We start from the raw sequence: 14,428 nt of genomic DNA on the forward strand, positions 1-14,428 counted from the left end.
TGCCTTAAATATACCCAATGACTTAGCCTCCACAGCTGCTGTGGCAACGAATTCCAAAGATTCATCACTTTCTGGCTAAAGAAATTCCTCATCTTCACTGTAAGTAGGTGTCCCTCTATTTTGAGAGGATGTCCTCTGGTCTTGACTCTCTCACCATAGGAAACACACTCTATCAAGGCTTTTCAACATTTGATAGGTTTTAATGAGAATTCCCCTCCCCACATTCTTCTAAATTTCAGTGATTGATTACATGCCCAGAGCTATCAAACGCTTCTCATATGATAAGCCTTTCAATCTCGGAATCATTTTCGTGAATCTTCCTTTGAACCCTCTCCAATGACTGCATATCCTTTCTCAGATAAGGGCCCAAAACTGCTCACAGTACTCCAAGAAAGGCCTCACCAGTGCTTTATAAAGCCTCAATATTACATCTGTTATGAACTCCAGTTTCAATTCCTGGGATGGTATGTGACATATGTACTGGGAATCTGTGACTTTGTTTCTGGGAGTGTCACACGAGGACCTACCCCAAGAGTATAAAAGGAGCAGTGAGATTGCTCCAGAGAGACACACTTTGGTGGAGAGTCATTGTGGTTGGACAGCAGAGTCCTTAGTGCAAGCTTCAATCAAACCCAAAAGAGAGTGGGTAGTTGATAACGCTGTGCATTTCGGAGGTGACGCATTTCATAATCGAAACATGGACTTTTGGCACCCACTTTGGTGACCCCTGCAAAGTCTCGGGTGAGTGGTGACCAGTCCTGGAAAAGGGACTTCTGTAAATTACGTGATGAAATTCTCACTTTTTGTGGACACTTTGTAGACTTTTCAAAACAGACTGCATCCTGAACTCGCTTCCACTGTAAAGGTACGGTGATCGTTTTGTGAGATCAGCATTCGAGAGGTACTACGTGTCTGCCGAATTGCCTTCGGAAAGGTAAGGTGGCCGTTTCTGGCGTATCTCTGTGAGACTTGCTTCATTGCTGTATTTTGAATCTCCGTCTTCAAGATCATCTCTTCGCTACACTTTGAAACTGTAAGTCTTTCCTCTCAATTACCCTGTGAATCCTTGAAACTTTCTGAACTGACATTCTGAGACTGTGCTCCAGTAAGACTCTGCTAAGAATTGTTTCTAAGTTTAACCGTTTGGGAGCTATAGACACATAGCACCGTTAACTTCATTTTAAGTTAGTTGCTTGTTTAATTTTCTATGTTTCTGCTTGACTGTTAATAAACTAAGTTGTTTTGCAATTCCCTGACTCCGTTCCACATCTATTATTGCTGGCTCCACGTAACACATCTTGCTTTTATATTCTAGTCCTCTTGAAATGAATGCTAACATTACATTTGCCTTCCTCACCACAGACTCAACCTGCAAATTAACCTTTAGGAAATCCTGCACGAGGACTCCCAAGTCCCTTTGTACCTCAGATTTTTCAATTTTCTCTCCATTTAGAAAATAGCCTATGCTTTTATTTTACCACAACAGGGGATTGTGTTCCCCTTGTCCTCACCTACCACCCCACCAGCCTCTGGATCCAGCACATTATCCTCCGCAACTTCCGCCACCTTCAACAGGACCCCACCACTAAGCACATCTTTCCCTCTCTGCTTTACGCAGGGATCGTTCCCTCTGCGACTGCCTGGTCCACACATCCCTCCCACCTGGTATTTATCCCTGCAAGCGTAAGTGCTACACCTGTCCCTACACCTCCTCTCTTACCACCATTCAGGGCCCCAAACAGTCCTTCCAGGTGAGGCAACATTTCACTTGTGAGTCTGTTGGGGTAATCTATTGCAATTGGTGCTCCCAGTGCGGCCCCCTCTACATCGGCGAGACCCGACGCTGATTGGGGGACCGCTTCGTCGAGCACCTCCGCTCTGTCCGCCACAACTGACAGGATCTCCCAGTTGCCACCCGCTTCAACTCAGCTTCACATTCCCATTCGGATATGTCCATACATGGCCTCCTCTACTGCCATGATGAGGCCAAACTCAGGTTGGAGGAGCAACACCTCATATACCGTCTGGGTAGTCTCCAGCCCCTTGGTATGAACATCGAATTCTCCAACTTCCTGTAATTCCCTCTCTCCTTTCCACCATCCCACTTTCACTCTGCCTCCTCTTCTAGCTGCCTATCACCTCTCTCATGAATCTGCCTTCTTCTACTACCCATAGTGCTTTCCCCTTACATTCCTTCTTCACCTCTCCAGTCTGTCCCCTCCCCCACCCCTTGATCTGATTGGTTTTTCACCTGGCACCTTCCACCCTCCCCCCTCCTTCTTCAGTCCTGACTAAGGGTCTCAGCCCGAAACATTGACTACTCATTTCAACTGATACTGCCTGACTTGCTGAGGTCATCCAGCTTGTTTGTACGTGTTGATTTGACCACAGCATCTGCAGTGTACTTTGTGTTTACTACGCTTTTATTTATTCTACCTAAGTGCATAACCATACACTTCCTGACACTGTATATCACTACTTCGCCCATTCTCCTAACCAAGTCCTTCTGCAGCCTTTCTGCTTCTTCAGCATTATCTGCCCCTCCACTCATCTTCATATTACCTGCAATCTTGGCCACAAAGTCATCAACTCCATCATCCAATCATTGACATGTAACATAAAAAGAAGTGTCCCAACACACTCCTGTGGAAAGCCACTAGTCACAGGCAGCCAATCAAAAAAGACTCCCTTTATTCCCACTCCTTGGCTCCTGCCAATCAGCCAATGCCCAATTCATGAAGTATTTTTCCTGTAATATCATGTGTGCTTGTTAAGCAGCCTCATGTGTGGCACCTTGTCCAAAGCCTTCTGAAAATTCAGTCAATGAACGCTCATGCTATTAACACATTGTTAAGGCACAATTCAGGATAGATCTGTTTTCATCACTCATGGAGCTAACTTATATTTTGGGTGTCTGGAGTTTATATTGAGGCTTTTGGAACAAACACCAATATTAACTACCCAAAGGGGTTCTGCTAGCTGGGATGTGCTAACACTATAAGTGATTCTGTGAATTTACATGGCTATATTTAAAGTAGGTGATCTAAATAATCATTTATCTTTGTGTCGAAGTATAAAATATTGTGTCACAAGAGTGAGATTCTCTTGGATTCTCCTGGAAGCTTGCTGTGTGTAAAAACAGTCACAATACACAGGTTATGACAGGGCTCCATACCTTAGAATTGTTTGCAACTTGAAGTGTTCATAAATTGGAAATTAACAAAAAGTGTGTGGGAGAGCAACACAAAACAGCTGTGACGAGAGAGAAGAGGCCATCAGCTGGTGTTACTGGCTCAGTGAGTGAGTCAGTCTGCTCAATGCTCAGCATAACACAGCCTCCAATTGTTATGGCTGAAGAGCTTGGGTGATGAGTGGAAGGTGAAGAATGGAAGAAGTGCCTCGCTCCCATCTGGTGGAAGATGTTTGCAGCCCAGCAGCAGTTGGCAAATCCATCCCAATCCATTCTGCTAGTCTACACACTCATTTGTATGTAGCAGATATCCATTAGTATGCTGAATTATACACTATATTTCAAAGTAAGGCCTGTTAAATGACTTAAAAGTTAATTATGTTGTAATAGATTAACATTAACATTTGTATTATAATAATTTTAATTAATTTCCAAATTCCAATTGCTACATTTAACAGAAGCTTAAAAATTTTATAAGTAAAATGTATATCCACATTCAAGATTCAATCATATAACAAGACATAATTAAATGTGTGGCATATCATTCAATGGCGCATAAAATTTAAAGCATATCTACAACATAATACTTTACAAGCACATGACACTCCCATTATTGACTTTACTGATCATTTTTATTAGTAAATACTCAATTTCTTTCCCAGTCTCTAGTATCAGATCAAGCAATAGTACGGTTGTTTTCAAGCATCTCAGATCTTTCTGCTTCACCTTAAGCTGAACTTTGTTTCCCCAAAAATAATTTTTCCTGACGTTGTACTCACTCACTGCTCAGCCTCTATCCCTTAAATGTAATTCATCCTATACATGTTATTTCCACCCCAGTTTGTGCATTACCTAAAATACAATCACTCTCAAACTATAATGGTATGAACAATTTACTTTATGGATCTTGATGATTTAGAATTCCATTCAAACAGCATTTGAAATAGCTCAGCGTTTAATACCATCATTCCCACAATCCTGATTGAGAAGTTGCAGAACCTGGGCACTGTACCTCCCAATGCAATTGGATCCTTGACTTCCTAACTGGAAGACCACAATCTGTGCAGATTGGTGATAACATTTCCTCCTCTTTGATGACCAACACTCATGCATCTCAGGGGTGTGTGCTTAGCCCACTGCTCTACTCTCTCTATACCCATGACTGTGTGACTAGGCATAGCGCAAATGCCATCTATAAATTTGCTGATGATACAACCATTGTTGGTAGAATCTCAGATGATGACGCGAGGGCATATAGGAGTGAAATAAGCCAATTAGTGGTGTGGTGAAGTGGAGAGTGAGCAGTTTCAAGTTCCTGGGTGTCAAGATCTCTAAGGACCTAACCTGGTCCCAACATATCGATGCAGTTATAAAGAAGGCAAGATAATGACTATACTTCATTAGGAGTTTGAAGAGATTTGGCATGTCAACAAATACACTCAAAAACCTCTATAGGTGTACCGAGGAGAGCATTCTGACAGGCTGCAACACTGACTGGTATGTGGGGCGGGGGGGGCTACTGCACAGGACTGGAAGAAGCCGCAGAGGGTTGTAAATTTAGTTGGCTCCATCTTGGGTACTAGCTTACAAAGTACCCAGAACATCTTCAAGGAGCGGTGTCTCAGAAAGGCAGCATCCATTATTAAGAATCTCCAGCACCCAGGGTATGCCCTTTTCTCACTGCTACCATCAGGGAGGAGGTACAGAAGCCTGAAGGCACATAATCAGCAATTCAGAAACAGCTTCTTCCCCTCTGCCATCCAATTCCTAAATGGACATTGAACCCCTGACATTACCTCACTTTTTTAATATAAATTATTTCTGTGTTTTGCACAATTTTTAATCTATTCAATATACATATATTGCAATTGATTTACTAATTTATTATTATTATTTATTCTTTTTCTATATTATGTATTGTATTAAACTGCTGCTGCTAAGTTAAGAAATTTCACAACACATGCTGGTGATAATAAACCTGATTCTGATAATTCAATAATGTTCTTTTGAGAAAACTTGGCTCTCCCTACCATGTCGAATGCAGGCACTACAGGTGACTGGCATTATTACCCCACTGCCTTGTGAGAGGTCAGGGATAAGACAAGAAGGTTTAAACAATTTGTATGATTAAATGTCAAGTAAAGTGTTTCTCGGAATGGCAGGTGGCGACTAGTGGGGTGCCACAGGGCTCGGTATTGGGACCACAGCTGTTTACCATTTACGTTAACGATTTGGATGAAGGCATAGAAAATAACATCAGCAAATTTGCTGATGATACTAAGCTGGGTGGCAGTGTGACATGTGATGAGGATGTTAGTAGAATTCAGGGTGACTTGGATAGGCTGGGTGAGTGGGCAGATACTTGGCAGATGGTGTTTAATGTGAATAAGTGTGAGGTTATCCACTTTGGGAGTAAGAACAGGAAGGCAGATTATTATCTGAACGGTATAGAGTTGGGTAAGGGAGTAATACAAAGAGATCTCGGAGTCCTTGTTCATCAGTCACTGAAGGTGAATGAGCAAGTGCAGCAGGCAGTGAAGAAGGCTAATGGAATGTTGGCCTTTATTACAAAGGGAATTGAGTACAAGAGCAAGGAAATCCTCTTGCATTTGTACAGAGCCCTGGTGAGACCACACCTGGAGTATTGTGTACAGTTTTGGTCTCCAGGGTTAAGGAAGGACATCCTGGCTGTAGAGGAAGTGCAGCGTAGATTCACGAGGTTAATTCCTGGGATGTCTGGACTGTCTTACGCAGAGAGGTTAGAGAGACTGGGCTTGTACACGCTGGAATTAAGGAGATTGAGAGAGGATCTGATTGAAACATATAAGATTATTAAGGGATTGGACAAGATAGAGGCAGGAAATATGTTCCAGATGCTGGGAGAGTCCAGTACCAGAGGGCATGGTTTGAGAATAAGGGGTAGGTCATTTAGGACAGAGTTAAGGAAAAACTTCTTCTCCCAGAGAGTTGTGGGGGTCTGGAATGCACTGCCTCAGAAGGTAGTGGAGGCCAATTCTCTGGATGCTTTCAAGAAGGAGCTAGATAGGTATCTTATGGATAGGGGAATCAAGGGATATGGGGACAAGGCAGGAACTGGGTATTGATAGGAATTGATCAGCCATGATCTCAAAATGGCGGTGCAGGCTCAAAGGGCCGAATGGTCTACTTCTGCACCTATTGTCTATTGTCTAAAGTAGCAGGAGAGGATTGGGGAGGAGTAGCAGACTACCTTGGGACCCCAACTGGAAAAATGCAAAAAGGGCCAAATTTATTAACCAAGCCACTTCTGAAGTTAATAAATTGTTTCTCGTCCAAGCTTTTCAGAAAAACACATAAATGTGCTTATTAAACAGCTGGCTTAGAAGATATGTATTTCTGCATCAGAGAGCTGAACACATTTCCTGTACACTCTCAATAATTGCTGTATTTCATACTAGTGTACAAGAGACGCTCCTAAACAAGAGTGAATTGCAAGGCGGAGACTGTGATGAGGATAGTAATTGAAAGAATCCCACAGCTCTTCATGCCTGGATCAACTCTTTGAAAGAGATCTTTTAATTCCAGTTAATCCCATTGAGAAATCTATGTTAATCCAGCAAAGTAACAATGTTATATGATGATATATCTACACCTGACAGTGTAGTACACTAGAGTCATAGTAAGACAGACCTATGCCAACTACTGTTGTACCCCATTGTTATAAAGTGACCTGACTATGCTTGCTAGAGCTCTATTCCAGTGCCACATCAGGACAGATCATGGGATGCTACAGTGGCACAGCCAGGGCAGCTGCTGCCTCACAACAAACCTCTAGAGCTGTATGTTTGGAGTTGGCCCTTCCTCCTTGTGACTGTGTGGGATTTCCCTGGTGTGCAAGTTTCCACCCACATATCAGACATGGGGTTGACTGTTTAAATGGTCACTGTAAATGAAGTTCAGGTTGTCATCCGACTGTACAGTACATATATACAGTACAGCCAAAGGAAACAACATTCCTCTGGACCATAGTGCACTCTCAAAAGATATATCACAGACAGGACATAAAATAGTATTACCTTAAATAAGTTAATAAAATACAAAATGCACGTAGTGTGCAGCAGGGGAAAACAGTGAACAACTTGCTGTTCTAGTGATGAGAATTCAGGGGGAGCAGCCTGAGGGAAGAAGCTGTAACTCCATTGAATAAATAAAATAGCTTCTAACGAAGAAGTGAATAGTAGAATCTAGAGCTGGGGTCCATAGACCCCTAATATTAACCAAGGGGTCCATGGACTCCAGATTGGGAACCCCTGATCTAGAGGGAGTTGATGGTGATGTGGGAAAAATAAAATTACATTGGTGTAGTATTCGTCTAAGTGTGTGCTTAATAGTCAGAATGGAGCCGATGAGCTGAAGGGTCTGTTTCAGTGCACTATACATGCACTTAGAATTGGATCTGGACTTGAACCCCCATAAGATTGGACTGGACTCGTGCCTTAGTACCTTATCTGCGGATCCCTGGTACCTAGGCCCACCACTGAGGGAGCCGAATCCTACCAGCGTCTTTCATATACCACTTGCCTATAGATACACCCTCCTGTACTGTGAGTGCTCTCTATCCACTTAGATCATAAGACATACAGTATAAGCAGGATTAGGTCTTTTGGCCCATTGAATCTGCTCCACCATTCAATCATGGTCAATTTATTTTTCCCCTTCAACCCTACTTCTGCTGAATGACATCACAGGCATTGCTCAACATCAATGGGACTGCACTTGAGAGGGTGAGTAGTTTCAAGTTCCTCAGTATACACACCACTGAAGATGTCACCCGGATTGTACACACTGGCTATGTGGGGGGAAAAGCACTGCAGCGCCTCTTTCAACTCAGGTGACTGAAGGAGTTTGGCATGAGCCCCCAAATCCTCAAGACCTTCTACAGGGGCACCACTGAGAGCATCCTGACTGACTGTGTCACCGCCTGGTACGGGAACTGCACCAACCTTGATCGCTGGGCACTACAGAGAGTGGTACGGACAGCCCAGTGCATCTGTGGATGTGAACTTCCCTCCACCGAGGACGTTTACAGCAGCAGGTGCGTAAAGAAGGCCTGGAAGATCATCGGAGACACCAGTCACTCCCACCATAAACTGTTTCAGCTGCTTCTGTCTGGCAAATGGTACTGCAGTATTAAAGCCAGGACTAACAGGCTATGGGACAACTTCTTTCTTCAAACCATTAGACTTATAAATTCACATGTCTGTACATTGTGATGGAGTCTTAACACAAAAAATTTTACTCCCTCATGTTGTGAGACGGATGAATTATTAAAATAGATTCAAAAATTCAAAATTAATATAGAGTTAGAGATTCCTTAGAACTGTTAGCAAGCTAGTAAAATGGTGAGGCAAGGCAGGTGGGCCTTAGGGGGTAGAAACTGTTTGTAGGTCTGGAAGATCAACATCCCTGCAGGGTAGACAGTGACCTCAAACTGTTTGTTGCGCTTCGCAGCTGTAATAACAGATCCAGAAGTTGGAAAGCCATCTCCAGGGTTGGAATTTAATTACTGGGAAGTTGGAATTCTTAAAAGGTTAAAAGTTCTCAACCCTGCACCTGAATAATCTTAAGCAAGTTCTTTGCCTCTAGGGAAAATATTGAATCCATGGTATAGTGATGTTAAACATCACACACAACTCGAGGAAATAACTGAAAGAAAATAACCTCACATTTTCAATATTTTACTCTATTTGACAGCTTATGACCTCTCATTTTGTGCCCTGCTCAAAACTTTCCACTTACCTCAACATGTTTGTCGACAACACTTAGCCTTTTAACCCAAGTAATCAACATTTATTTCTGTACATTAGAGATCCTAGAATCTGAAATTAACAAACAAGGTGCCGGGAGAATTCAGAGGGTCAGGCAACATCTGCAGTAGGAAATGGACACTTGACATTTCCTGTCAAGACCTTTCATCGGAGCAGCTGAAGAGTCTCGAAATAAAACAGTGATGTCTATATCCTCCACAGTGGGTGCCTCATCTGCTGAGTTGCTCCAGCATCTTGTTTGTTGTCATCCCACTAATTTCCCATTGCCAGTATGAAAATAGTTCATTTATCTCTCTCTACCCAGCATTTTCTATCAGTTAACTACTCTGCTATCAAGGCCAGTGCATTACCCCTACCCTGTGCCCCTTATCTTGTGCATTTGTCATGTATATGGCACCTAACTGAATATCTTCTGGAAAGGTGAGCTCTATTAAACATTAGCTTTATTTGTCACATTAAAAAGGTAATCTTAATCCTTCAAATACACTACATCTACTCTTTACCCACTGTATTTCTGAACTCTAGCAAATTTGTCAAACATGACATAGTATCTCTTAGTATCATATTGACTAATCTTGATTGCTTATGTTTTGGCCTTCTTTGCCCTGTGGTTATTTCTGCAAAGTAGATCTGGCATTTTCACAATGTCAGAATTTAGGCAAACTAGCCTATATTCTAAAATGTTCTATCGCCCTCTTTCTTTACAAAGTATCTTCAATTTTCTGGATCCTTCGGGATTACTCCAGAGTCAGAATGATTGTTTATCTCAGGTAGCTGCACATCTGAAGTGTCAAGAGTCAAACAGTACAGAAACAAGTTCTTTACCCCGGTTAGTCCAGGCTCATCAAACTAGTCCCATTTGCCTGTATCCCTCTAAACCTTTCCTATCCGCGTAGTTGTCCAAATGTTTTTGTACGTTATTAATGTAGCTTTCTAGACCACTTCCTTCGGCAGCTCATTCTATAAGCTGACCACTCTCTGGGTGAAAAAGTTGCCCTTGAGGTTCCCATTAAACCTCTCCCCTATCATCTTCAACCCATGCCCTGTAGATCTTAATTCCCAACCCTGGGGAAAAGACTGTGTGTATTCACTCTCTCTCTGCCTTCATGATGCAAGTCCACCTCTACAAGTTCTCCTACTCTCCACGGAATAAAGTTCTAGCCCAATCGCTCCCTGTAACCAAGTCGCTGGAGGCCTGACAACATTCTCGTCAAAGTTTTGCGCACTCTTTGAAGTGAGCTAAGATACCAGATCTTTGTCCGACTACACAAGGCCGCGGCCTCTCTCCCGACAGATGTAGGTCAGCTCACCATCCATAGCACCCTTCGTCGGCCTCCAGGGTGAAGCTGACTCTCACGGTGGCTGAGTAAGGCAGCAGGATCTTGGGGACGTTGAGTTTGGCTCCCGCCGAGTAACGGAACAGCACAGAGAGGAGCAGTAGCCGGTCCCATGTCGTGGTCGCCATGGCAACCCCTCCCCCCCACAATAAGCAGCCAAATCTGTATGGCCCGCTACCAAAGAGGGAAAACACTATTTAGAAAGGGACAGAGCTTTCCCCGAGGGTCACCGCATGGCTTTCTTTCTCTATGGAGTGCTGCGTTAACTTCGACGCTGTCGATGGGACCCAGGGCTCGCTTGTCTTCGCGCCCACCCGAGGGTCGCACGCGCTCGAGTCCACGCCACGCGCCCGCCGCTCCGCGACACCCCCCACCCGAGGGCCACGCGCCCACCGCTCCGCGACACCCCCCACCCGAGGGCCACGCGCCCACCGCTCCGCGACACCCCCCACCCGAGGGCCACGCGCCCACCGCTCAACGACACCCCCCCCACCCCACCTGAGGGTCGCACGCGCTCGAGTCCACGCCACGCGCCCACCGCTCAACGACACCCCCCCCACCCCACCTGAGGGTCGCACGCGCTCGAGTCCACGCCACGCGCCCGCCGCTCCGCGACACCCCCCACCCGAGGGCCACGCGCCCACCGCTCCGCGACACCCCCCACCCGAGGGCCACGCGCCCACCGCTCCGCGACACCCCCCCACCCGAGGGTCGCACGCGCTCGAGTCCACGCCACGCGCCCACCGCTCAACGACACCCCCACCCCACCCGAGGGTCGCACGCGCTGGAGTCCACGCCACGCGCCCGCCGCTCCGCGACACCCCCCACCCGAGGGCCACGCGCCCACCGCTCAACGATACCCCCACCCCACCCGAGGGTCGCACGCGCCCACCGCTCAACGACACCCCCCACCCCACCCGAGGGTCGCACGCGCTGGAGTCCACGCCACGCGCCCACCGCTCCGCGACACCCCCCACCCGAGGGTCGCACGCGCTCGAGTCCACGCCACGCGCCCACCGCTCCGCGACACCCCCCACCCCACCCGAGGGCCACGCGCCCACCCCACCTGAGGGTCGCACGCGCTCGAGTCCACGCCACGCGCCCACCGCTCAACGACACCCCCCACCCCACCCGAGGGTCGCACGCGCTCGAGTCCACGCCACGCGCCCACCGCTCCGCGACACCCCCCCACCCGAGGGCCACGCGCCCACCGCTCCGCGACACCCCCCCACCCGAGGGCCACGCGCCCACCGCTCCGCGACACCCCCCACCCGAGGGCCACGCGCCCACCGCTCAACGACACCCCCCCACCCCACCTGAGGGTCGCACGCGCTCGAGTCCACGCCACGCGCCCACCGCTCAACGACACCCCCCCCACCCCACCTGAGGGTCGCACGCGCTCGAGTCCACGCCACGCGCCCGCCGCTCCGCGACACCCCCCACCCGAGGGCCACGCGCCCACCGCTCCGCGACACCCCCCCACCCGAGGGCCACGCGCCCACCGCTCCGCGACACCCCCCACCCGAGGGTCGCACGCGCTCGAGTCCACGCCACGCGCCCACCGCTCAACGACACCCCCACCCCACCCGAGGGTCGCACGCGCTGGAGTCCACGCCACGCGCCCGCCGCTCCGCGACACCCCCCCACCCGAGGGCCACGCGCCCACCGCTCAACGATACCCCCACCCCACCCGAGGGTCGCACGCGCCCACCGCTCAACGACACCCCCCACCCCACCCGAGGGTCGCACGCGCTGGAGTCCACGCCACGCGCCCACCGCTCCGCGACACCCCCCACCCGAGGGTCGCACGCGCTCGAGTCCACGCCACGCGCCCACCGCTCCGCGACACCCCCCACCCCACCCGAGGGCCACGCGCCCACCCCACCTGAGGGTCGCACGCGCTCGAGTCCACGCCACGCGCCCACCGCTCAACGACACCCCCCACCCCACCCGAGGGTCGCACGCGCTCGAGTCCACGCCACGCGCCCACCGCTCCGCGACACCCCCCACCCGAGGGCCACGCGCCCACCGCTCCGCGACACCCCCCACCCGAGGGCCACGCGCCCACCGCTCCGCGACACCCCCCACCCGAGGGTCGCACGCGCTCGAGTCCACGCCACGCGCCCACCGCTCCGCGACACCCCCCACCCGAGGGTCGCACGCGCTCGAGTCCACGCCACGCGCCCACCGCTCCGCGACACTCCCCACCCGAGGGCCACGCGCCCACCGCTCAACGATACCCCCACCCCACCCGAGGGTCGCACGCGCCCACCGCTCAACGACACCCCCCACCCCACCCGAGGGTCGCACGCGCTGGAGTCCACGCCACGCGCCCACCGCTCCGCGACACCCCCCACCCGAGGGTCGCACGCGCTCGAGTCCACGCCACGCGCCCACCGCTCCGCGACACCCCCACCCCACCCGAGGGCCACGCGCCCACCCCACCTGAGGGTCGCACGCGCTCGAGTCCACGCCACGCGCCCACCGCTCCGCGACACCCCCACCCCACCCGAGGGCCACGCGCCCACCGGTCAACGACACCCCCCACCCGAGGGCCACGCGCCCTTCCGAGGGTAGCGCCCTCGCTCTGTGGCGTCCCCAGAGCCCGGGTGGAAAGTGCGGTCTCGCCCCGTGTTTCTCAGCTGCCGGAACCAGGCGGTAGAGGTGAGTGCGGCAGATACTCCACCCTTTGTCAGTTTTTTTTTATTTCCACACCGAGATTAGGTCTCTGTTGCCTATTCCATGAGCACTGGACATTGCAATATTTAGTCAGTGGTCGCTCTCTTAGGTACAGGAATTAAACCCGGTGTTGTCTTCTGCACGCCACTCTGGTAATGTGCAGTTATTTGAGTTACTGACGTCTTCTTGTCAGCATGTCCTGTCAGCAACTAATCTGGCCATTCTCCTCTGACTTCTATCATTAACAAAGCGTTTTCGTTCACAGAACTGCCACACCATTCTCTAGTTGTGCGTGAAAATGCCAAGAGGTGAGCGGTTTCTGAGATACTAAAACACATTCAAAGTCACTTAGATCACATTTCTTCCCCATTCTACACACACGCACACATTGCTGGAGGAACTCAGCGGGCCAGGCAACATCTATGAGGAAAAAAGTACAGTCAACGTTTGGGGCAGAGACCGTTTGGCAGGACTCATTCTTCCTCATTCTGATGTTTGTTCTGAATAACAACGGAACCTCTTGATCATGTCTATGTGCTTTTATGCATTGAGTTGTTGCCACACCATTGACTGGTTAAATATTTGCATTACAGAGTAGGTGTACCTAATAAAGTGGCCAATGAGTGTATTTGTAAAATTGAAATCTCCTACTTACCTTGCAATGGTAGGCAAATATTCACTGAAAACCAAAAAATATATTTTTATGTATGAGAAATCACACCACACTTAAATAACTAATGTTATAAAGTCACCAGAAGTCATTGCATTCAGAATCCAAAAAAGTTGTCTTTTTATAATGTTCGCTATTTTCTATTAATGAACATGTAGTAAATCTATTTCTTTCACTTTGAAAACATAGAATTTACATCAAAGCTTGATGTGGAAATCAGAGTATATAAAATGATTCTATCCAGTTCATTTTTCCAGAGCACTTTGCATTTTTGACATGATAGCTTACAGATTGTGCTGTGTATTGAATCATTTCATTATAAGTTATAGGTTTGAGTCCTAAAGGAAATGAGTGGTTTACAATTGTATTCATTTCAGGCTTTACATTACATGAATGTGCACAAAATGTAAGGATATGGACATTGTGTAGGCAGAAGGAATTACTTTAGTTGGGCATTCGATTACTAATTTAATTAGTTAAGCACACCATTGTGGGTTGAAGGGCCTGTACCTGTGCTGTATTCTTTTATGTACTTTCACATCCCATATTATTCACATTGCCCGAAAAAAATAATTTATCCAGGGAAATGATATTTTATCTCTATGTCTGGAGTTTGTTGTTTTTTAATATTGAGGGAAGAAAGATAGCTATATTGTGAACAAAGAAACAACCAATGCCCTATCAAACATGTGTTTTTACTCTTGCAGTGCTCTAGCTTTGTTATAATACCATCCAGAATTCTTGC

General features: G+C 48.2%; 1 protein-coding gene across 1 annotated transcript in view; it reads right to left on the minus strand.

Moving 5' to 3' along the window:
• Positions 1-10,645, minus strand: part of LOC140731515 (nuclear pore membrane glycoprotein 210-like) — a 138,018-nt gene extending 127,373 nt beyond the window's left edge. The window contains exon 1 of the mRNA XM_073052985.1: positions 10,308-10,645. Within this exon, the coding sequence (XP_072909086.1) occupies positions 10,308-10,462 (155 nt within the window). The 5' untranslated portion in view covers positions 10,463-10,645. The remainder of the gene's footprint in view (positions 1-10,307) is intronic.
• Between the last annotated feature and the right edge of the window lie 3,783 nt (positions 10,646-14,428).

This window comes from Hemitrygon akajei, chromosome 8 (assembly GCF_048418815.1).
Source record: "Hemitrygon akajei chromosome 8, sHemAka1.3, whole genome shotgun sequence".
Classification (NCBI taxonomy): Eukaryota; Metazoa; Chordata; class Chondrichthyes; order Myliobatiformes; family Dasyatidae; genus Hemitrygon; species Hemitrygon akajei.